Here is a 26,575-nt window from a genome sequence, read left to right as displayed (position 1 = left end):
TCCAGGGCCAGTTCTTACTTTTAGAAGATTTCACCAACTGGAGACATGTCCTGGGAGCACTATAGTTTAATTCTTCTTCAGAGTTGAACAGTTTCTAATTAGCTTCATCAGGAACATTTTTATATTCTGAGTTACGGCAGCCTATAATCTTGCAAATTTTTCCAACCACTACTTAATCAGCTTTTACCATTCTCAAGCTTTCATAGCAATTTTCTCATTGTTTTTCCAGTTCTGATAGTCTCCTCCTGACTGTCCAGACACTGCCTGGACAAAGCCAGCACCATACATTAGAGCTTTCTTGTGGCAGCACCCAATTTCTGCTTCCAGTGACTGCTTCCAGTATCTCTTGCTGCATAGTAAACCAGTCCAAACCAACAGTAACCCTTTCAGATTCTGCATTTGAACAGTGCTTGGCAAAGACATGGTATCAGTTGCCATAATCTAATGTATCCAAGACAGTTATCTCTTGGGAGGTGCCTAAGCTAGGCCAGCTGAAATGGCTCATGATCGGTTGAGCCTGTCTCTTTCTCTTTGGGGTCTTATGTCCTATAGGCTTCTCTCTTTAACTAATTATTCATACACAGTATCTCAGGACCAAAAGACACTAAGACTGGAAGCCATAAGGCCTATGAAGGGTTAGGCCCAGAACTGGCACAATATCATATCCTCTAAATACTATTGGTTCAAAGTAAATCATAAGGCCAGTTCATATCAAAAGAGATTAAAAATTGGTTCTACTTCTTGGTAGAAGGAGAGACATGAATATATACAAGTGGGAAATTATTGACAGTTGACAGTCATCTTTGCAGATAATCTATCTCATTTATCCATTCAACAAATAATTTTAGATGTTTAGTATGTCTCAGACACTTAGACACCTGTTCTAAGTTCAAAAGACGGTCAGTTCTCTTCTGGGGTTTGCATTACTAGTGGTAGACATATAAACAATAAACAGTTGATATGTAAATAATTTCAAAGAGTGATAAGGATGACATGCTAATATGTTAGTGAGTGAAGTGGTGAAAACACACATCTGCTCCCTGAGAATATCTTTTAGGTTCAGTTTGAATGATGGGAAGAAACTTGCCATATTTAAGATGTGGTAGAGGCACATTGTAGATAGAATATCAAGTACAGGGATGCCTGGGTGGCTCAGCGGTTGGGGGTCTGCCTTTGGCTCAGGTCATGATCCTGGAGTCCCAGGATCGAGTCCCACATCGGGCTTCCTGCATGGAGCCTGCTTCTCCCTCTGCCTATGTCTCTGCCTCTCTCTCTCTCTCTCATGAATAAATAAAAAAATTTAAAAATAGAATATCAACTACAAAGGCCTTGAGATGGGCACAGCTTAGCTTGCTTGAAGACCATAAAGAAGGACATTGTGGCTGGAATACAGTGAGTGATGAGTACAGTCTGGGGAGATAGGTGGAAGAGATGGATCTTGTGTAGCCCCATAGATTATGATAAGGAATTTCACTTTCCTTCTAAGTGAAAAGGAAATACATTGAAATATTTTTAATAAGTAAATAGAATAATTTTATTTACATGTTAAAAAATGGTTACTCTGTAAAGGATAACTAATATTTTCTATTATTCTATCCACAGAATATTTCTGACACCAAATGTGTAGGTTTTCCACAGCAAGCAATTCTCTAATTATTGGTGAACACCAAATGGTGAACACCAAATTTGATTAAATTTGATTACAATTTGATTAAATTCTGACACTAACTGTCCAGAGTTAGTGCAGACTCTGAAGGTTAAGGGCTCAATTCCACAAGACTGCCCATCCCCCCAATTGCAGAGATCAATGGCAAGTCACAGGTTGTCACATACTTCTGGCCAACCAGTTATAAATCGGAAACTCCTCGGGCTTCGTAATTTGCTAGAAGAGCTCACACAACTCAAGAAAACAGTTTACTTACCAGATTACAAGTTTATTATAAAAGGATACAATTCAGGAGTAACCAATTGGAATAGATGCATAGGGCAGATATAGGGAAAGGTGAAGAGCTTCCAGGACCTCACCAGGCAGGCCACGTCCCAGCAGGAGGCTGTGTTCACTAGTCCAGAAGCTTTTGGAATCCCTTCAGTTAGGAATTTTTATAGAGGCTTCATTGTATAAACATGATTGATTAAATCTTTGGCCATTGGTGACTGAACTGAATCTCTAGTACCCTCTTCCCCCCTCCAAAGATTGAGGGGTAAAGCTGAAAGTTCCAACACCCTAATCACATGCTTCCTTCCTCTGGTAACCACCCACCTCCTATTTTAGGGGCTTTCCAAAAGTCACCTCATTAACATAAAGTCAGGTGCCATTGAAAGGGGTTTGTTAAGAATAATGAGGACTTTTCTTTCACCTACATCACTAGAACTACCTCAGAAACTAGGGATAAAAACCAAATACCATAACAAAAGATATTTCTATTACTTTTATCATTTAGAAAATTAGAAGGATTTTAGGAGCTCTGACCAGGAGCCATGAAAAAAAAAAAACACACACACACACAAAATATATTTCTAATTGTATCACAATATCACATTCTGGCAATCTAAATATCCTTGTTTTGATAAATAAATTGTCAAGCTTGAGTCCTGTCATAGGGAGGCACATATGTGAATTCCTGAATTCTGCTGATTAAAAATAAAAAACAAACAAACAAACAAAAAAAAGACTTCCAGATCCATGAACGGGGAAATAGAAAGAACAGAGTCACATATTTGTGGCAAAATATAATTGTTAACTACACTGGTAGGGGAATAAATAAGCCATAATTTCCCAAGGAAAGTAAGATTATTTTCAGAACACGTAGTCTGTTCCATGTGCTTTTTCATTTAATTGTCTGAGTTTGAAATTTCTCAAGGCCAAGTACTAGCTAGCTCAGGTTTTGGTTTTCAGGAGTGGAAACAAACTGTCTTGGAACATTTGGTTAGAGTTTGTTTCACCAACGTTTTCACCATCCAACTGATTTTTAAAAGGGTGTAAGTTTAAAATATAGACTGTGTATAATGTTTTCAATATTTATTAGGATGTAAAGAAAAGTATAGAAATTTTTCATTGTGAAATATGAGACAGAGTGAGAATGAATGAGTGTATTCTCCTGTGTAGCCTCAAAACGCTTCTATCTCACTGAAGAGTCAACAAGATGTAGCTTTCATCTCCATGTATGTTAAAATGTAGAAAGGAATTCTCACAGTAATTCTACAAAGATAATCTCTAATTATAATTTTAAGGCCTACTGTTATTAAAGCTCCAATATGAAGCCCTAAAATTAGATTTTTAAAGTGAACTTTCTTAATAACTTAAAATTATAACAGTATAAAGTGTTATTAAAATTTAATTTAAATATTATTAAGATCATATTTTAAATTATTACATTTTGTATACAATTTAGAATATAGAGGAATAGAAGAAGGGAGGAGGAATATTTCAAAAGTAGATAACCTAGGAAGCTATTGCTATATGTAATGTATAAAAAAGTAAACATGTAGAAACTTAAACATACAGATATATCTAATCACAGATATGTATATATACAAAGTATTGGAATCACACAGTTTTTACATCTTTCCTGTTCTTAACATTATATCATGAACAACTTGCATGTCACTAAGTAGCTTTCACAAACATAATTTCAAGGACTATGTAATAAATCATCATATCAGTGCATTGCTTTATCTAATTCTGCATCTGTCATTTTCAATCTTTTGTACACAACAGTCCTATGCTAACAACCATCTATATTCAAAAATTGGCCTGTGCTTTTGGAGCTATGGGTCCATTTGGAAAATTATATTTCATATTCGAATGAGAAGAAGTATGTTGTCCTATGGGAGAAAAAAAGATCGTTTGAGAAGAAGAAATTTGGAAGATACATTATTTAAATTTAGAGAGGTAGGCACATGTACTAGCTTTTATTAAACCATGCATTTTCAAAAAAAAAAAAAAACCATGCACTTTCTGTTCTTTAATTATGTCATGCTATTTTCCTAGTTCTGAGGTTGAAGTTTAAGACTTTCATGTATGCATGACTTTTTGTTCCTACAGTTGGATGACATATTCCCACAGACTCCTCGACCAAAGTGAATTCTGTGAGAAAGGACATTTTTATTGACCTGAAATAATTTGTATTTTATCAATTTATGTCAACTGTAAAAAGCAACATATAATAGTTACTAACCATTCTTTTCTTTATTATATCTGCTCAGAAATGAAAACAAATTAAATCATAACATTTTATATTAAATTTCCCCACTTTGAGGGGATAAAAATGAAATACAGAATGTGTAAAATCAAATTAGAAGCGGAATGTTCTTTCATTTCCAAAGTGCTCCAGGTGGCATCAGCTGTAAAAGAAGATACATTTTGGAATTGCTGGGAAGACAAGGTCAAGAATGACCATGTGGGCGTCACCATCAAAGCTTTCATCGTCAGCAACAAAAAAACTATGCACTTTACAACACAACACCCTTATAAGAGCAAGGACAGAAGGCTGTAGAAGTCAATGATTTTACAAATTCTGTCCAAGAATCCTGTAAGATAGTCCGAGTTACCCCTGATACCTTCCCACGTACTCGGTTCATTTTGTCCTTGACCCTCTTTCTCCTCTTCTACCATCTTATTTGGTTTTTATTTGTTTTGGTGACTGAATTAGAATTGCAAAACAACTGCAGCTCTACAGAGATTTTTTTTTAAGTCTAAAATTTAGAAGGCAGAAAAGCCAGACACATATTTCAATTTTTATCTTCTGAGTAGCTATATAGCTTTGAATATCACTGACCTGAGTTATAAAAAGTGGACTTGAAAGTGGAGAGCAGGACAGTAGAGATTCTTAAACATTAGTTTGTGTAAGAATGACCCAGCAAGGTGTCTCAAGATTCAGATGCTCACACCCCACTGTCTCTCATTGCAATTTTAGAAAGTTGGGAGATGCGTAAGCATCTGAATTTCAAACAAATCCTCAAGTAATTCTTATGTGCATGATTCTCAAATCATAACTTGGAGAATACCAGCCACACTATAGAGTACAGGAGTGTGGGGCAAGAAGAAATGCTCATTTGAAGTGACGTGCCTCAGTTTTCTCATACATGAAATGAGAGAAAAAATCAACCTCACTGAGGTTGAAGAGTAGCATGTTAGTTCCGACTGAGCTAGGCTGGTCTTAAGCTACTCTGAAAAATAACTTATTTTCTGAGGTGTACAGTTAATGTGTAAAATATGTTCTTTCCTACCTGCTGAAATGGGCCTGAAATTTTAGAACAATCTAAAAAGAACTTCCCTGCTCCTTTATGCTTTGATCCGTGTGAAAAATCAAACACTGAGGAGTTCAGTAGCAACCTATAGAGTTACAGAGCCTCTGTATCATAGTGTGAATAAAGGATCCACAGGTAGGATTTGATGGAGGAAAGTGAAAAAAGCAAGTGGTAGGTAGCTTGAGGCCATACGGATAGGTGAAGAGTTGGAAAAGCACAGAACTGACTCCCAGAAGTTTGCCTAAGGCAAACCCTGAATGTGTAGATGGTAAACTGGTTACCTGTTTTTAGCACCTTACATGATTCTCTGAAGCTAGGAGAGGAGTCAGCCCTGCAATGACCTGAACAACTATTTAACTGTGGTGACTTTTAACTTTCCTATTTTTTGATGCAGTTCTTAGGTATTATGATGGTGTGACCAGATTTGATAACCATTGCCTTAGAGTACATCCCAAACTTCTGTCATTCCCATAGTACCATCATGATTTTCCTTTAAATGTATTCATTGTTTTATCAATCCTGCTGTAAAAGGAACTTGATATCATTATTGTTCATTGAAAAACCAGCACCACTCATTGTAAATTACAAGGTCACTATATCATAAATGCAATGACAACAAGACATGTTAAATGCCAGCTGAATACAGCTGCTTTCTGAAGTCTGGCCCTAGGGCCTTCTGTTTATTTGAGAAAAACAGAGATTGGCAAGTATTAGTACCACTTCAACACTGCTCTCATTTCCAACTGGTACTTCCTACTTGATATAATCAGAAGAGGTGAAAGATAATAAGAAAAGGACTAACGTTCCTGTTGTGTGTTTTGATGTTACATAGTGTTCTGTCTGTGTGGCATTGTACTCGGAATAGCCTACACTTCAGATCACTCTTCAGCAACACTGACAGGCCCGCTTCCGGGAGCATGTGGCTTCTTATCTAATTTGAACAATGAGTGTAACTCACTAGGGTTCCATGAAATCCATTTGTAAACATACCAGGGTCTGACAAATTAATGAGCTTTATTTTTTTTTAATTTTTTTTTTATTTATTTATGATAGGCACACAGTGAGAGAGAGAGAGAGGCAGAGACACAGGCAGAGGGAGAAGCAGGCTCCATGCACCGAGAGCCCGACGTGGGATTCGATCCCGGGTCTCCAGGATCGCGTCCTGGGCCAAAGGCAGGCGCTAAACCGCTGCGCCACCCAGGGATCCCCAATTAATGAGCTTTAAAGGAAAATATTTTTATATGGAAAATCTTCACATGAATGGATATTTACTAAATATTTTATGGAGTACAGGTTGTTAGCTAGAAATCTGTCATGTTTCATTATGCTTACTCTCTTGGTGATGTATCTAAAAAGCCTGTACATTGGAAGGCAAGGACATGAGTTTCACTTTCCTTTCAATATATCTTTGTTCTTTAACTTCTTCTTTTTTAAATTTTATTTAAATTCAAGTTAGTTAACATATAGTGTATTTTTAGTTTCCGGGGTAGAATTTAGTGATTCATCACTTGCATATAACACCTAGGGCTCATCACAAGTGCCCTCCTTAATACCCATCACCCATTTAGTCCATCCCACCCCCAACTTCCTCTCTAGCAACAATCAGTTTATTCCCTGTAGTTAAGAATCTCTTATGGTCTGCCTCCCTCTCTGTTTTTATTTTATTTTTCCTTCCCTTCCCCTATGTTTTTCTCTTTTGTTTCTTAAATTCCACATATGAGTGAAATCATATGGTATTTGTCTTTCTCTGACTACTTATTTCACTTAACATAATATCTTCTAGTTCCATCTATGTCATTACAAATGACAAGATTTCATTCTTTTTGATTGCTGAGTAATATTCCTACATATATGTATATGGGAATATATATAGGAATATATATATATATCACATTTTTAATTTTTAATTTAATTTAATTTTATTTGAGAGCAAGAGAGAGAGAGCATGATTGGGGGTGAGGGGCAGAAGAAGAGGAAAGAGCAGACTCACCACTGAGCAGGGAGACCAAAACAGGACTTGATTCCAGGACCCTGAGACCATGACCTGAGCTGAAGGCAGACATTTAACCTACTGAGCCACCCAGGCACCTTTATCCATTCATCAGTTGATGGACATGTGGGCTTGTTCCATATTTTCGCTATTGTGGACATTGCTGCTATAAACATTAGGGTGCATGTACCTCTTCGAATTGCTATTTTTGTATCCTTGGATAAATGCCTACTAGTACAATTGCTGGGTCCTAAGTAGTTCTATTTTTAACTTTTTAAGGAACCTTCATACTGTTTTCCAGATTGGCTGTACCAGTTTGCATTCCCACCAACAGTGTAGGCGGGTTCCCCTTTCTCCACATCCTCGCCAACATCTGTCATTTTCCGACTTATTAATTTTAGTTATTCTGATTAGTGTGAATAAATTTATCTTTGAGTAAATTTGGAACTCACTTTCACTGAAACCAGATTGAGTTATGAATAAAAATAGTCAATTAACAAGAAGTTTCCCAGTATTTGGCATATCAGTTGTTGTTAATATACTTATTTGCAAGGATGCAGTTTAAGAGTTCAGGCAGCCCCACCATTTACTACCGAAGTTAACAACCTGGGACTAGCTACTTCTCAAAACACCTAGTTTACTCATTTTACTGGTGTAAAATGAAAATAATAATGCTTAACCCACAGGGTTGTTGTATTAATGCACTTAAAAATAAAACAAAATGCATATTAACTATGCTGGAATTAAAATAAAAAGTTTAATTAAAAAACAAACTAAACAAATAAATAAACCAAAATGGAACAAAAACACCAGAAGAAATGATACAATGGAAGAGGGCACTTAGCACAGTTATTGCCGTTGTCATAGGTATCATGATGTTGATGATAATGATGATTCTAACATTTTATATGCTAAGCAAAAGTAATAATATGCTTGAACATCAACTCTTCATTGTTTTATTTATTTTTATTTATTTTTATTTATTGGAGTTCAATTTACCAACATATACCATAACACCCAGTGCTCATCCAATCAAGTGCCCCCCTCAGTGCCCGTCACCCAGTCACCCCAATCCCCCGCCCACCTCCCTTTCCACCGCCCTTTGTTCGTTTCCCAGAGTTAGGAGTCTCTCATGTTCTGTCTCCCTCTCTGATATTTCCCACTCATTTTTTCTCCTTTCCCCTTTATTCCCTTTCACTGTTTTTTATATTCCCCATATGAATGAGACCATATAATGATTGTCCTTCTCCGATTGACTTATTTCACTCAGCATAATACCCTCCAGTTCCATCCACCTCGAAGCAAATGGTGGGTATTTGTCGTTTCTAATGGCTGAGGAATATTCCACTGTATACATAGACCACATCTTCTTTATCCATTCATCTTTCGATGGACACCGAGGCTCCTTCCACAGTTTGGCTATTGTGGACATGGCTGCTAGAAACATCGGGGTGCAGGTCTCCCGGCGTTTAACTGCATCTGTATCTTTGGGGTAAATCCCCAGCAGTGCAATTGCTGGGTCGTAGGGCAGATCTATTTTTAACTCTTTTGAGGAACCTCCACACAGTTTTCCAGAGTGGCTGCACCAGTTCACATTCCCACCAACAGTGCAGGAGGGTTCCCCTTTCTCCACATCCCCTCCAACATGTGTTTCCTGTCTTGTTAATTTTCCCCATTCTCACTGGGGTGAGGTGGTATCTCATTGTGGTTTTGATTTGTATTTCCCTGATGGCAAGTGATGCGGAGCATTTTCTCGTGTGCTTGTTGGCCATGTCTGTGTCTTCCTCTGTAAGATTTCTGTTCATGTCCTTTGCCCATTTCATGATTGGATTGTTTGTTTCTTTGCTGTTGAGTTTAATAAGTTCTTTATAGATCTCGGATACTAGCCCTTTATCTGATACATCATTTGCAAATATCTTCTCCCATTCTGTAGGTTGTCTTTTAGTTTTGTTGGCTGTATCCTTTGCTGTGCAGAAGCTTTTTATCTTAAGTCCCAATAGTTCATTTTTGCTTTTGTTTTTCTTGCCTTCATAGAAGTATCTTGCAAGAAGTTACTGTGGCCAAGTTCATAAAGGGTGTTGCCTGTGTTCTCCTCTAGGATTTTGATGGATTCTTGTCTCACATTTAGATCTTTCAACCATTTAGAGTTTATCTTCATGTATGGTGTTAAGAGAATGGTCCAGTCTCATTCTTCTACATGTGGATGTCCAGTTTTCCCAGCACCATTTATTGAAGAGACTGTCTTTTTTCCAGGGGATAGTCTTTCCTCCTTTGTCGAATATTAGTTGACCATAAAGTTGAGGGTCCACTTCTGGATTCTCTATTCTGTTCCATTGATCTATGTGTCTGTTTTTGTGCCAGTACCACACTGTCTTGATGACCACAGCTTTGTAGTACAACCTGAAATCTGGGATTGTGATGCCCCCAGCTCTGGTTTTCTTTTGTAATATTCCCCTGGCTATTCGGGGTCTTTTCTGATTCCACACAAATCTTAAGATAATTTGTTCCAACTCTCTGAAGAAAGTCCATGGTATTTTGGTAGGGATTGCATTAAATGTGTAAATTGCCCTGGGTAGCATTGACATTTTCACAATATTAATTCTTCCAATCCATGAGGATGGAATATTTTTCCATCTCTTTGTGTCTTCCTCAATTTCTTTCATTAGTGTTCTGTAGTTTTTAGGATATTGATCCTTTACCTCTTTGGTTAGGTTTATTCCTAGGTATCTTATGCTTTTGGGTGCAATTGTAAATGGGATTGACTTCTTAATTTCTCTTTCTTCAGTCTCATTGTTAGTGTATAGAAATGCCACTGACTTCTGGGCATTGATTTTGTATTCTGCCACGCTACCAAATTGCTGTATGAGTTCTAGCAATCTTGGGGTGGAGGCTTTTGGGTTTTCTATGTAGAGTATCATGTCATCTGCGAAGAGGGAGAGTTTGACTTCTTCTTTGCCATATTGAATGCCTTTTATTGCTTTTTGTTGCCTGATTGCTGAGGCTAGGACTTCTAGTTCTATGTTGAATAGCAGTGGTGAGAATGGACATCCCTGTCTTGTTCCTGATCTTAGGGGAAAGGCTCCCAGTGTTTCCCCATTGAGAATGATTTTTGCTGTGGGCTTTTCGTAGATGGCTTTTAAGATGCTGAGGAATGTTACCTCTATTGCTACACTCTATCTTCAGTGTTTTAAATCTAGGATATCTTCATTTCTGTCTTGAAATCTCCATGGCAATTCCGACTTAAAGAAATAAGATTCCTGCAAGTTTTTACATTCTGAAAATGGATGCTTGCATGTGTCTTAGAAATCAGATTGTAAATATTCTTTTTTTAAAGATTTTATTTTTTTATTCATGAGAGAAAGAGAGAGAGGCAGTGACACAGGCAGAGGGAGAAGCAGGCTCCATGCAGGGAGTCTGATGTGGGACTCGATCCCGGGTCTCCAGGATCATGCCGTTGGCTGAAGGTGGCACTAAACTGCTGGGCCACTGGGGCTGCCCAGATTGTAAATATTCTTGCCTGAGCTTGGTGAAAGTGCATCCCTTAAAGGGATGTGTTTTTCTGAAATAAACTTATTGAGTCATATTTTACATATCATGTGACAGACACACTGCAAGGGTAGAATTCAGTAATTTTTGGCAAATTTACCAAGTTATGCAACCATTACTACATATCAATTTAGAACATTGTCATCACCTGAATAACATCGCTTATGCCTTTGGTATTTCCAGCAATCCTCATCCCTAGGCAACCACTATTTCACTTTCTGTCGCTATAGATTTTCCATTTTCTGGACATGGAATTATTCAATATATGGTCTTTTGTATCCAGCTTCTTTCACTTAGCATAATGCTCTTGAGGTTTGTCCATATTGTAACATATATCAGTAGTTTGTTGCTTTTCATTCAGGAATAGAATTTCATATTGTGGATACACTGCATTTTGTTTATCCATCTATCTGTTGGCAGATATTTCTGTTGTTTCTGTGTTTTGGCTTTTATAAATAATGTGTGAACATACATGTACAAGTGTTTGTGTGGACATACATTTTCACTTCTCTTGGGGATATACCCAGAAGGAGATTTGTCATAGCTATGTTTAACACTTGGGGAATTACCAAACTGTTTTCCAAAGTGGCTGCACCATTTCACATTTCTACCGGCAATGTATGAGTGTGCCAATATTTTATTCTAGCCATTCTAGTGAGTGTGAAATGGTAGCATTGTCTTAATTTGCATTTCCCTAATGACTATCTTTTTATGTGCTTATGAATCATTTATATGTGTCCTTTAGAAGTCCTATGGTTTTAAAACATTTGATTTCTTTGATTATCCTGATAATTTATTATAAGGAAATGGTTGAAAATTGCTGAAGAATCAATAATAATGCTCTGGGAGTATCTATTTAAGATTGAGATAAATAACTGTGATACCATGAGAGCATGAATCTTGATACCCATGAGGATGTCACTGTGGATATTCATTTAAAACTTTGTATTCATAAAATAGCACTCATATAGAATATGAGCTTACAGAAAGTGGGGAATTTTATGAACCTTGATCACCTTATTTATCCCTAACACCTAGAAAAATGTCTGACACACTGTAGGTGCTCAACAAACATTAGTTGAATAAATGGATATAAGAAGTACAATTTGAATATATTTATTGAATGAATGGGTGTCAGTATTTCTAATATCTCAATAAGTAGACAAACCCTGTGCTTATTTTCATAGCTTACAATTTAGGAAGCCTGAAAATTGTCATGTTTCAAAACAACTTCTAAAATTCTGTCAGGATATCATTTTTGTCCACTGAAGCAAAATGTCCACCTGTGTCAATGTAGAGTCATAATCTCATGAATGAGTTTAAAATTTCATAAGGGTCACAGCTCTAAATTAAGTCCAGTACCTTTATTTGTTTGTACCCTAGCAATGCTCTCATGAATATGGATGCACCATACTTCCCACTTACACTGACTTCTCCTAAAATGGTCCAAGTAGAAAACAGACCTAATATGATAAATTTCTGTGTTTGTGGGAGCAAAGTATCCTTTCCAACAAAAAGTGTGACAGATTTTAATATGAGACTCACAACAAATATGCAGCTGGATTTTTTAAAACTTTTTGTCCTCTCCCTCAATATATGTATCCATAAAAATAAACTGGGATGATGTCATTTAGCCTACATGTTAAGAATGCTTTTGTATTATAACAAAAGACTGTTGAAGTGTTCAGAGAAGGAATGGGTTTTGCATGGACTTGGATGGTTTGGGAGTTAGACTCATCTGGATATATCAGCAAATCCTTTCAAGTTCCTTCTAGCACTATTAGTTAGAGATTCAACTATGTAAAACTAGGCTTATATTTAATCTGCTCCTTTATAAGACACAAAGGTTTTGTTTTCTACCTTACTGACTTTATTAGAAAAAAAATAAGTTTTCTGGAAAAGAATTTTTCATGATTTATTGTTTATCCCAGAATCAGATAATCAAAATTCTTCAAACGTTTGGCAGTTATGGAAGGAAATGGGCAATATGCAATAAAGTCAGTGTTGTTACTGTGTCTCCTATATATATATATATATATATATATATATAGTTGCTATTTAGTCTTTGTTAGCTAGAAAATTATTGTGATATTTGGCTCTGTTTTATTTTTTATTTTAAAATAGAAAGATTGAAGTATGTATGTAGGTGTTATATGTTATTAAGAAAATTTAAAAATACATTTTTAGCATAAATATACCCCCTCGAATCAGAACCTCAACAATACTTTTCTGAGAAATCCCTGGTTGCATATTCTGAAATCTCTCTAGGAAGAAAATAAATTGTTGAATGTATTTTGATGATCACATTTTTTTTTGTTTCTCCTGAAATTCCTTCTGCAGAGTTTAGTAAAGGGAAAAATATGTAAGCAAAACAGTATAAAATTGTGAAGTAACTAAATGCAGCTGTAACTTCTCTACTGTAGCTAAGCCAGGTTCATTAGCCATTTGCTAAGATCTTGAGGATTATATGAAACTGAAATTACAACCCATAGCACTTCAAGCCCTTTGATACAATTGAAACAAGAAAAGGCTATGTGATAAAGTCTCAGATATATACATTTACTAATGTAAAGACATGGAAACTGGTAGAGTCATGTAAACTCTCTCTGAAAGAATGCCTCGGGCTCTGTATGTCAGAAGTCAAATGTTGGGAAAAATAGCATATCCCATTTAAGCAACAACTGGAAGCTCACCACTTACAAAATCCAAATAGATAATATAAAGTATTTCTTCCAGTTATTTTTATTTATGAGCCATTCCTAGAGGAAATATGAGGTGAGCAAGAGATGTCTTATCCCACCTCCCACATATAGTCACATAATTCATTAAATAGTAAGTGCTATTTGTTTAGTATAATTTTATATTTTCTCTAAGTGAATTTTCTTTATATCTGTTACTGTGAGTAGTCTCTTTATACTCACCTAAAAATAGGTCATCTAAGTCAACAATAATCTAATCTTTTTAATCATTCTTACATTTTGGCATTTATTTTATACTTTGTGAGTTTAGGAAATTATGCTCCATAGAATAGCCAGAGAAAGTGCTAATGTATAGATATTACTTCAGCATAACTACCAACCTAGATTAAGAATGCTCATATTTACTACAAATGCTGAGCAAGCAAACTGTCTACTTCATCTAAGGGCAACTATAGATACTCTGTAGAACTTTAAAGTCTTGAGCTTTTTACTGAAACAATTATATATAAATGCAGTGAAGATCTGCTGGCACTAATTAGTGAGAACAAAGTCCAACATGTACAGTCAATCAAGAAAAGTCTTAGTTTTCTTCATACGTGACTAGATTTCCAAAGAACAAAATATATATTTATGTGTATGCAGTATCTGTGTTATGTGCATATGTATAGGATGTAGAGATATCCACACACTAAAAATAGAACCTCTGTGGTTTGTAAAAAGACTATCCCTAACCCCTAATCTCTTTATCATTGGTGACTTTCAAATAATTTCTTAGGTCAATCCTTTTTCTAAGCAATTATATGCATAATTGATATGAGTAGGATCTCAGTTTAATAAGAAAAATCTTTGTGGCTTCATTGACTTCAGCTTTAATTTCTATAGGAAAAATTTTTTATAACTTGGCTGTTAAGAGTTTGGACAATATTAATGTCACCTATAGTACAAGACTGTATCACATGCATTTGAATATTGCTTCGAAGGTAAATTTGTATATAATATTGGTACTTAGGTACCAAATCACCAGAGTTGGAGGGACATATTAATTCATTTTAATAGCCATCCTGATTAATTTAGTAAACAATGACACTTAGGTACTTTTAAAATTATTTATTTTTATTGAGATATAATTGACATATACCATCATATAAGTTTAAGGTATATGATGTGTTGGTCTGATACATTTATGTATTGCAATATGATTACCACCATAGTGTTAGCTAACACCCCTATCAAGTCACATAATTACAATTTCTTTTTTTGTGGTGGAAACTTTAACATCAAGGCTCTTAGCAGCTTGGAAGTTTATAAAATAGCATTGTTGACTATATTCAATATGCTGTACATTGGACCTCCAGAATTTACCTGCTACCTGAAATTTAAGGTTATAGTTTTTTGTTATTGTTTTGAAAGTGTATGCATATAAATGTACAAGGTAACCTGTTAAAATAGTTATATTGATCTAATACTGCTTTAAGGAAACTTTTGTGACTATTCTACATCAAACCTTATAAACGCCTCAATCCCACTAGCCTTTCCTCTCCAATAAACTCATCTTGTTACTATAGCAGAGGAAGTCAGATTTTATCTTCTTTCTTTAATGTAGGGATTTACTTTAACTTACTTCTACATATTAGCTATTTATAAAGTGAATCAATGTTCTCTAGCTCAAACTAACTAAAGGATGACAACTCTAATGACTACTTTATAAAGTAAGTATATTGTTTCTTTGTGATGTATATTTATCTACATATGCTTATACATTTGCCCTTTCACTCAAATCTAATATTCAAAAGCTATACGACAAGGCATTTACTTGTCATTTATGTTTATTTGTTCCTAACAATTACCATTTATATGTGTATGTTCAGGGAACTGAGTATAGGAAGACAGACTTGCAACATAAAAACCAGTGAGCATTATATTACATTAATGGAGGTGAGTGATTTGAACTTCATTTGAGCAGGTTTTCCATGACAATTTATGGGATCTAGTCAAGAATATTTTTAAAAACTTTCCAGGGGATTCCAATGTGCAGCTCAGTCTGAGAATCACTAACCACTGTTAAGATTTAGGGTCTCAGGAAAAGCAAAACTTAAGCTGACTTCTTGGGTTTCTTGTTTATTTGTGTGAATGGTGATGCCATCCATGGTTGAGAAAATGACAAAGGAAGAATAATTTTATTGCAAGGTTTTTTGTTGTTGTTATCCAGCTTTGTTTACATGGAGTTCAAAATATGTACAGAACATCTACAAATTCAATGGAAAGGTGTGGTATAGTGATGCCTGGGTGGCTCAGTGGTTGAGCACCTGCCTTCATTTGGCCCAGGGCATGATCCTGGAATGCTGGGATCGAGTCCCACATCGGGCTCCCTGCATGGAGCCTGCTTCTCTCTCTGCCTATGTCTCTGCCTCTGTGTGTGTGTGTGTGTGTGTGTGTGTGTGTCTGCCTCTGTCTCTCTGTGTCTCTCATAAATAGATAGATAGATAGATAGATAGATAGATAGATAGATAGATAGATAGATAGATAAACTTTAAAAAAGAAAGGTCTGGTGTAAAGAGGTATACTTTGTAGTTATCATAGAAAAGTGATAATTGAGCTTACATGTTTTGTACTTATGTTTCTCAACCATGAGAATCATCTGAAGAGCTTTTTAAAAATCTCACTGCCCCTACCAATGATATCAGAATATATAGGACCCAATCATTGGCATTTTGAAAAAATTTTCATGAGACTCTAGTGTGCAACCAAGATCACTTTTTTCTCTATCACATTGATCTGACAATATTTCCATAAATCCACATTATCTGAAGCACATTTCTAAGTTTCTGCTAACATTTCATTACCTAGTACTTTAACAATACTAATTCATGGTTTTATAGGTAAGCTCATGAGATACAGATTTGGGAGTTTATATTAGTCACCTCAGGCTGCCATGACAAAATACCACAGACTGGGTGGTTTAACCAACAGAAACTTATTTTTTCACAGCTCTGGAGCCTGGATGTCTGAGATCAGGGTGCCAGCTTGGTCAGGTTCTGATAAGGGCTCTCTTTTTGGCTTCTCACCCTGTGCTCACACAGCCTTTTCTCCTTGCATATACAAGGGAGCAAGGGGCTGGGGAGCAAGCCCTCTAGTGTCTTTTCTTATAAGGGCACCAGTCTCATCAAACCAGGGTCCTATCCTCATGAGCTCTTCTAACCCCAATTATCTCTCCCAAAGGTTCCATCTCCCAATACCATCACATCAGAGGTTAGAGCTTCAACATGTGAATGAGAGAGGGGGCACAACTCAGGCTATAGTAGAGATCATCATGCAGTTGTCTGCCTTCTTTACCTTTAAACTAAGAGCTTCATTTGGCACAAGAACTAATTCAGTGTAGTCCAGACAGGTAAAACTGTCTTCTTGTTGTGTATAATCCAGTGGTGACACATAACAACACAGCACCAGATTCAAGTTGCAGTTCAAAGTGTACCAGTTTTGACAGATACATAACAAAAATAAGTTTGAACAGAACCAGACTTTTCTTGCAAACATGTAGTTTAGTTTGGAACTATGTACTACCTTCAGATTTTCTTTTCTGTGCCTTTGAATTGGGTGTAAAGAACAACATGTTATTTAAGAAAGTTTGACAGTAGTCTCCATCATGGTAGTGTGGCTGAATATCCTGTCTCCTCTATGTTCTCCCTAGAGTTTGATGGATATGACTTTTCTCTTAATTTCAAATGAAGCTTAGGTCATCTTACTCTGTGTGTTTGTGTGCGTGTGTGTGTGCGTGTGTGTTGCAAATAAGTTCACAATATCCTTAATAATTTCCAGTGTGGGTGCATTGGAAATTCATTCTCTTCAGTGAAATCAGCAGATTATATTGTGTTCTGTGCATAGCATCCAGAGCAAAAAAAAAAATCCCATTTCTAATTCTGAGGTTTAAAAGTTTCAAGGTTTTTGCCTCTGTGTTATTATTACACTTGTAATTACTGAGGCATTTGCACTGATCCATGTATGAGAGTCTGTTTATCAGGGAAAGAGGGGGTGGAGATAGCAGATGAACAAGGAAGGATTGTTGTCCGACTTCTTTATCCCTGTTCAGATCAGTGAGAGGCCTATATTATACATAGTTTATAAGTAGGATAGGCAATTTCCAGGAACTGTAAAGCACATTCTTAAGATCTCACATCTGACAGGGACTTAATAGCAGAATTTACAGGAAGTGTTAAGAAGTAGAATAAATGAGGTATTGGTATGGTATGGCAGAGTATTGATGGTGATTAGAGATAAACCAAGGGGGACAAAAAGACCTATGTTGTTCATTTCTGTTTCACCCAGCATGTGGCATGAAGCCAAGCCCATCATAAGTATTCCAGAACTGTTTTTGATAGAAAGATTCCAGAATGACCAAAGACACACACATGAGATTATAAAATTAGGTCGATCATTGAAAGGCTCATGAAATCCTCCCTGTCAGCTTGGTAAAAAGACTATACATGCGGAAGTAGGACTCAGAAGTAAAGTCCAATTGCAATATAAGAAGAAAGCAAAACCTATCTGCTGATCAATTAACGGACACATGATACAGAGCATCTCCTGCTCTGCTGGCTCCTTTACTCAGGATCCCGGGGCCTCTCTCTCCCTCTTTGCCATCACTGGTTAGAATGTGCATGATTATTTATCTTAATTTCTGAAAACAGGTTCTACCACCAGATGAGTGAAAGAGACCTGAGGTTTGTGTATTGATTATACATTTGCAAGTAGTCTTGAATTTCTACCCAAAAAGCATGACTTTAAAGCCACTCATATCTTAGTGATTAACCAGAAAGAATTTCATACCAGGGTGGTTGGTTTCTTGTTCAAGTACCCAAAATAGGGTTAGTAAGAGGACCTGCTCACTGGACTGTTGTGAGGGCCTGACAAGAGAGTGAGATACATATAGGTGTGCTGCTGCTGCTATTTTATTCATTCATTCATTCATTCATTCATTCATTCATTCATTCTCCATTGTATACTGACTTGCCACAATGCAGTCATTTCACCTTTTTTTTTTTTTAAGTAGGCTCTATACCCGATGTGGAGCCCAATGCAGAGCTTGAACTCATGACCCTGAGATCAAGACCAGAGCTGAGATCAAGAGTCAGACACTCAACTAACTGAGCCACCCAGGCACCCTATCATTTCACTTTGGTAAAGACTGACAATATATTTCTCTGAGACAAAGATGGCACATTCCTCTAGGCGCATTGGGCAATTACCATACAATATTAGTATTTATCTGGCTGTCCATAGTAAGCAAATATTAATTAGTCAAAGTCATGGGTTTTCAGTGAGAAATAGGCTGGACAGTGTGATGCAGATGGCTCCCATTTTGTACAGTGGATACGAAGAGATTTTTCAGACAAGCACCAGACTTCCCGTTGTAGAGGGTGGCATTCTGGCAAGAAGGGCAGATGGACTGTGAGTGCCTTAAGGTGAATAAGAACTGGCACACATGCTGGGGTCTTCCCAGAAGTAATTGTTTTCTTCCATTCAGTGGAAAAGGACAGAGCCAAAAATGAGAATGCCAGGAAAATGTAAGTGTTTCTATTTCTACCAAAAAACCTAAGTTTAATAAAGCCTCAGAAAGAGAGTAGTATATTTTTTAAGTTTTAGCCTCTAAGTAAAAGCTTAGTAGCCTTTGTTATTTGGGAAAAAAAATACAGAAAAGTATTTGGTTGTTTTTTTCTTCATCGTTTCTATATAACTAACCATGTATGGGTGTGTACTATAATGCTAGAAAGCTAATGTAAAGTATCACTTTAGGAAAGGAATAAAATCATCATACCATCCACGTCTCTTACCTTGATTCATAGCTCAGATATTTCTATTCTTGGAACATTGCTGCAGCTCTGGTGCTAAGAAAATTGCTGGTGGATGAAAAATGGAGTCTGCAGCCTTTTCACCCTTCACAGCGTTGGAACCCTCTGACTACTCTAACTTTGCAATGGTGCCATCTAGTGTTCACACGTCCTCAGCACTACCCCTTAACTTTGTTAGCAAAATAATGTGTGTAGCAAGCAAGTTACCTTAAAAACAGTGTGGTGGGGGGAAGTCAATATGATGAATTTCAGTCATTGAAACACTAGAACAGATTTTTCATTGAATTTCTTATTTCTCATTTATCATTATTGCCCCATTTATTTATTACACTTATTTCACAAATATGTTTATATATTCTGTCTATATGGTCATACAAATTGTAGACAACACTCCATGTTTTGAAGTTATACTTATTTTATATTTTATTTTTACATTATTCTCCATACCTAACTATAATTCTAACACAATGGTCGTTGTCTTTGAAGACAATACAACCAGCGTAGTTATGGGTTGTGGTTTTGTCAGTGCTGATGATTGTACCTTCAAAGGTCAGGTGCTTCACTACTTAGCCAGGGAAACAGAAGGGCTTTGATATGCATAAAATACAGTGTTTTTTTCCAAAACACAAAACAAAACAAAAACTAGTCTTACATATTGACACTATGATAGACCTATCAGTTTAAAAATTTTTTGTAGAAAGTAATTTGAGGGGACGTCTGGGTGGCTCAACGGTTGAGCCCAGGATGTGATCCTGGAGTCCCAAGATCAAGTCCCACATCGGGCTCCCTGCATGCAGCCTGCTTCTCTCTCTGCCTGTTTCTCTGCCTCTCTCTCTGTGTCTCTCATGAATAAATAAATAAAATCTTTAAAAAAGAAAGAAAGAAAGCAATTTGAGGAATTAATGAGTTCAGGCACAGTTTTCGAGGTGTCCCGGAGATGTGATTTTTATTCTCTTTACTAGCCTCTGAGTTGACTTCTATACTGCCTATCAATTCAGAATTGTAAGAAAAAAAGAATAAATATAATTATGAAAGAACAAAATTAATTTAAGACAGGCCCTATTAGATCACCTCCCTCATTTTAACATCTGTAGAATGTTTGACAAAACATCTGCCCTGACTGACTGACATGGAAATGAAAAAGCTCAGCTTTGCCTAATTGGAAGAGGGTGGAGTCCCAGGCTCTTGAGAATGCTGCCCACAGGCAAACCTCATCCAGTCCCACTCTGAAGTTGGCTCTCGTTAGCTTTTTGTTGCCTCCTTAAGGACAGGATGTTCCCTCCCACTTTGGGCTCTGTTTACCTGCCTTGCTTTAATCAGGAATGCCTTCTTTTGTGCTTCTGCTCTCACTCGGTTAATTATTACACCTCTTCAGACCTTGGCCTGTGCATCATTTCCTAAGAGAAGCCCTCCAACCCCTAATTGTTCTCTCCTGTTATTAGGTAGCATCCAACACTTTTTCTTATTACCACTCACCATACTTTGCAATATGTGTGTTATTATCTACTTAATATTCCTTGTCCCACTAGATTATAAATTGCAAGCAAGCTGCAATAATCTTTTTTAACCATTTGGGGTCCTAGCCGCTGTGTTTTCTATAGTTCAGTATGGTGTAGGCATGTGGGAAATAGCTGATGAAATCAACCTAAGTCCAAAATTGAGAACTAAGATGCCCATTGTCCCAGCCTGTGTAGATTTGTGATGTCAACACTGCTTGCATATCACCCTTGGGGCAAGAGACTACTCACTGAGGCAGAAAATTCAGCTATATTGTATTTTTCAAGGTCTACCTTCCTGGAGATATGCAGCACAGTGGGATATTCATTCTCAATACCTGCAGTATCCCTGACCTTGTCCACCACCACTCTTCCACTTCTCAGGGTCAATTGGCCTTTCACTCCCAGCACACCAATTCCTCCTTGCCACACTTCTATCCTCCTCACCCAAAATAATAAATAAATAAATAAATAAGCAAACAAACAAAATTCACTTCTTGTAGTCTTTACTGTGAGCCATCTTCATGAATTAACATAGAGATAGAGAGCACAAAATGTAAATTAATATTTGAAGAAATTATCCTGTCACTCTGGTAGTCAATAGGGAATAAAAATAAATTTTGCACATTATACAAAAGACAGGTGTATTTTCATTGTTTATTTTTGTAGTACATTCCTTCTCTTTCTAGAAGACTCTAAGGATTCCCAACTATGTTAGAATATTAGATGAGAAATCATGCTGAGAATCATCTTCAAAATCAGTTCTGCTTAAAAAGTTATAACATGTACAAAGTTTCTGATATCTGTAACCAATCACCAATGTCTTCTAAAGGATAAGAAATGAAGCTAGGATTCAGAACTGGTTGATTGTGATATTGAATACATGCACGCACGCATAGGTGGATTCCGTATTTTTTGTAATTTGTATTATATTTCATTTAAAGTCTGGTATCTTGGCATTGTTCTCCAAAGTTACCACTTTTGCCTAACATCAAGTACAGACAAAAGAAAAGTGCTTGAGCTTCTGAATATTTCAAACTGAAACTTCCCAGAGTCCTTCCAGATCCCTTTCTTCTCTACCTGTAGTAACATTTCAAAGGCAGAATGAAAGTATGTGCCTCTTAAAAGCTGAATTTACTGATTTAATTGCCAGTTCGTATAGAATTCTGACTCTTAAACATGTTTTCGATGAAAATCTAAACAGGATAATATAAAATTTACTCTGAAGAATATCTTCACACTTCTATCTCCACAGCAACACAGATGTACACACAGTGGCGTCACTTCTTAAACTCTATCTCCGAGAACTTCCAGAACCGGTCATTCCTTATGCAAAGTATGAAGATTTTTTGTCCTGTGCCAAACTGCTCAGCAAAGAAGAAGAAGCTGTAAGTGGATGCATCTATTTCTAAAAAGAAAGCCTTCATTTGTTTTTGTTTTTTTTTTTGTCATTGTTCTTAGTTTTTAACTTGTAAATTTCCTTTTGTCTCATTCTGGGATTGTTTTCCACTATTGTATTTATTGACATTATGCACACTTAGATATTACACACACAACTCAGGTCCCATTTTTGATCCCCTACTAATCAAAAAGAAAAATACAGGTCAATAAATGAAATGAGCACTCCTTGCCTACTTTGTTCCTCTAAACGATTATGTGCTGCATTAGGCCAAACATTCCATGAGCAAAGTGAATGCCTTATTTCATATTCTCTTTTTCATTGTGTTCCCCTCTAAATTACCTAAATTACCTCCTACCAAATCTTATCTACCAAAAAAACAGCTTTATTGAGATATAATTCATATACTATATAATCACCTATTTAAAGTATACATTGAGTGCATTCTAGTATATAGTTGACCCGTAAACAACATGGATTTGAACTACATGGATTCACTTACACATAGATTTTTTGCAATATGGTACTATAAATGTATTTTTTCTTCCCTATGATTTTCTTTCTTTTTTAAAATTTTTTAAATTTTTTTATAATAAATTTATTTTTTATTGGTGTTCAATTTGCCAACATACAGAATAACACCCAGTGCTCATCCCATCAAGTGCCCCCCTCAGTGCCCGTCACCCATTCACCCCCACCCCCCGCCCTCCTCCCCTTCCACCACCCCTAGTTCGTTTCCCAGAGTTAGAGGAGTCTTTATGTTCTGTCTCCTTTTCTGATATTTCCCACACACTTCTTCTCCCTTCCCTTATATTCCCTTTCACTATTATTTACATTCCCCAAATGAATGAGAACATATAATGTTTGTCCTTCTCCGATTGACTTACTTCACTCAGCATTATACCCTCCAGTTCCATCCACGTTGAAGCAAATGGTGGGTATTTGTCATTTCTACTGGCTGAGTAATATTCCATTGTATACATAAACCACATCTTCTTTATCCATTCATCTTTCGATGAACACCAAGGCTCCTTCCACAGTTTGGCTATTGTCTATGATTTTCTTAATATTTTCTTTTCTCTAGCTTACCTTTTTGTAAGAGTACAGCAAAGAATGCATTAAACACACAAAATATTTGTTAATCAACTGTTTATGTTATCAGTAAGGTTTCCAGTCAACAATAGGCTATTAGTAACTAAGTTTTGAGGGAGACAAAAGTTATTCATGGATTTTCAAGTTGGGGGGGATTGGCATCCCGAGCCCCCACATTGCTCAAGGGTCAACTGTATTCTCAAGATTTGTGCAACCACTACCAAAATCTAATTTTAGAATATTCAGCACATTTTCATCATCCTGTAGCCAATCCCATACTTATATCCCAGGCCCACCTACCCTTTCCCAGCTCTTGGCAGCTACTAATCTATTTTCTGGATCTATAGACTTGCCTATTTTGGCTGTTTCATATAAATGGAATCATTCATTACATTGTCTTCTGTGATGGCTTCTCTCACTGTTTTTTAGGTTTATTCACACTATTCCACATATACCAGTATTTCATGCTATTTATTTATTTATTTATCCATCCATCCATCCATCCATTTATCAGTTGTAGCACCTGTGCCTTGTTTCCATTGTTTGGCTATTATTACTAATGCTGCTGTGAATATCCATGTGCAAAGTTTGGCATGGACATATATCTGCATTTCTCCTGAGTATATGCCTAGGAGGCAGAATTGCTGAGCCATATGTAACTCTGTGTTTTCTAAAGAGGTTCTGTCATTTTAAATTCTCACCAGCCATGTGCGCAGATTCCAACTTCTGCACATTTTTGCCAACACTTTTTATCTCTGTTTTTTTACCTCAGGCATCCTAATATATGTGAGGTGAAATCTCATTGAGTATGAGTTACATGTACCTGATGGTTAATGATGTTAAGCATTTTTCCATGTACTTACTGGCTCATAGTGAGAGAGAGCTTGCTCACATGTGCCCATGTGGGGGAGGGGCAGAGAGAAGGGGAAAGAGAATTTTTAGCAGACTCCTTACTGAGTGCAAAACCGAATGCTGGACTCGATCCCATGACTCTGAGACCATGACTTGAGCCAAAATCAAGAATCAGACACTCAACAACTGAACCACCCAGGTGCTCCAAGTCTCTTCACTTTTTGGATGGTGTCCTTTAAAACACAAAAGTTTTTAATTGCAGAGAATCCAATTTACCTATTTTTCTTTTGTCACTCATGTTCTTAATGTCATATCTAAGAAGTCTTTAACCAAGTTTACCAGGATTTATTCCCATATTTTCTTTTAAGACTTTTGTGACTTTAGCTCTTACATTTAAGTTTTAAGATACATTTTGAGTTAATTTTGGTTTATGATATGAGGAAAGGTCCAACTTCATCCTGTGGCATATGGTTATCCAGTTGTCTCAGAACCATTTGTTGGAAAGACTATTGTTTCCTCCACTGGATTTTCTTGGCACTCTTGTTGAAATTGCTGCCTATTTTTAAAATGAAGTTTTACTTTGTTATGTAATATTGTCTGTGGCTGCTTTTGTACCACAACAGGAGAGTTGAGTAGTTGAGACAGAGACCATATGTCTCAGAAAGCTTGCAATATTTACCATCTGGCCTTTTTCAGAAAGAAGAACAAATCAAATTTGATTACATTATCTATTAGTTTTTCTGGGACCATTTACATTTTAGAAGGTCTACAAGGAGAAGAACCCAAGCAATTAATCCCTTTGCAAAATGTCCATGAAGAGCAGGCTTTTCATTCTCCATCCCACCCAGTGTATCCTAGACATGGCCCATCTTGAGAGACCTGTTTGTCAGTAGACATGTGTTTGTCTGTTTTGAGCATGCCAGAAACGGAAAAGACCTTCACTACATTAAGGCTACTTTTTTTCCCCCAAATAACCTTATTATAAATGAGGCTATCCTCCCTTTTCATCAACTGTTAGCAAGCACTAAAAATGTTAAAAAGGCTTCCCTTACATCTGTTTTTCCACAAATAGTACTTATGGAAATATTTGAAATACTTTTTAAAATCTTTGAAAATATTTGTGAAATGCCCTCTGTAATAGTGGCAAGGTTTCAGGACAGGATTCTTCACTGATGTTATGTGAAACTAATGAAAAAAAACCTGTATACCAATTTTTTATTTGCTTTAATTCCAAGGCCAACACTTAGATAACATTTGTTCTCTATTTCTTTTTACTCAGGGTGTTAAGGAATTAGCAAAGCAGGTGAAGAGTTTGCCAGTGGTCAATTACAACCTCCTAAAGTATATTTGCAGGTAAGAATTGCCCTAAAGACAAAACTAAATAGAACAAGATTATATTTAGCCTGATACTAACTTTTGACAATGAATAAAGTCACTGAACTGCTCTGAGTTCTAGTTTTGACCTCTGTAAAATTAAAGGATTTGACAAGATGATCTGAAAGGTTTCTTTGAACACTAAAATTGCTTGATTTTGTAATTTGTTTCTTCTGAGTCTTTCTTACTTCTACATATTAAAGATACGTAGCTTTGAACTTCCATCAAAGTTGTTTGTACATGTGCCATGTATCTTTGTTTAGAGAAGGAGCATTTACCTTGGCATGAAAAAGACCTGTATGAGAGTCTAGTTTTTTTTCCTTTTTTATATAAAATGTGCTGATTTTTATTTTATTTTTTACGTTTGTTTTTATTTAAGTTCAATTTACCAACATATAGTATAACCCAGTGCTCATGCCATCAAGTGCCCTCCTCAGTGCCCATCACCCAGTTACCCCATCCCCCACCCATCTCCCCTTCTGCAAGCAACCCTTTGTTTCCCACAATTAGGAATCTCTCATGCTTTGTCTCCCTCTCTAATTTTTCCCACTCAGTTCCCCTCTCCTTTCCATTATATCCTTTTCACTATTTCTTATATTCCACATACAAGTGAAACCATATGATTGTCTTTCTCTGATTGACTGCTTCACTCAGCATAATACCCTCCAGTTCCATCCACGTCGAAGCAAATAGTGGGTATTCGTCCTTTCTAATGGCTGAGTAATATTCCATTGTATACATAGACCACATCTTCTTTATCCATTCATCTGTTGAAGGACATCATAGCTCCTTCCACAGCTTGACTATTATAGACATTTCTGCTATCAACATTGGGGTGCAGGTGTCCTGGCATTTCACTGCATCTGTATCTTTGGGGTAAATACCCAGTAATGCAATTGCTGGGTCATAGGGTAGCTCTACTTTTAAATTTTTGAGGAAACTCCACACTGTTTTCCAGAGTGTCTGCACCAGTTTGCATTCCCACTAACAGTGCAAGAGGGAGAAAGGGGTTTCTCCACATCCTCTCCAAT

General features: G+C 36.6%; 1 protein-coding gene across 10 annotated transcripts in view; it reads left to right on the top strand.

Annotated features, from left to right (window-relative positions):
- ARHGAP24 (Rho GTPase activating protein 24) overlaps window positions 1–26,575 on the top strand; it is a 726,334-nt gene that overhangs the window by 675,454 nt on the left and 24,305 nt on the right. For all 10 annotated transcript variants that reach the window (XM_055312959.1, XM_055312961.1, XM_055312960.1 and 7 more), the window contains 2 exons: window positions 22,083–22,215; window positions 25,450–25,523. In XM_055312959.1, the coding sequence (XP_055168934.1) occupies window positions 22,083–22,215; window positions 25,450–25,523 (207 nt within the window). The remainder of the gene's footprint in view (window positions 1–22,082; window positions 22,216–25,449; window positions 25,524–26,575) is intronic.

The sequence above is a fragment of the Nyctereutes procyonoides genome, unplaced genomic scaffold (assembly GCF_905146905.1).
Source record: "Nyctereutes procyonoides isolate TBG_1078 unplaced genomic scaffold, NYPRO_anot_genome, whole genome shotgun sequence".
NCBI classification, from domain to species: Eukaryota; Metazoa; Chordata; class Mammalia; order Carnivora; family Canidae; genus Nyctereutes; species Nyctereutes procyonoides.
This window is presented reverse-complemented; position numbering and strand designations above follow the sequence as displayed.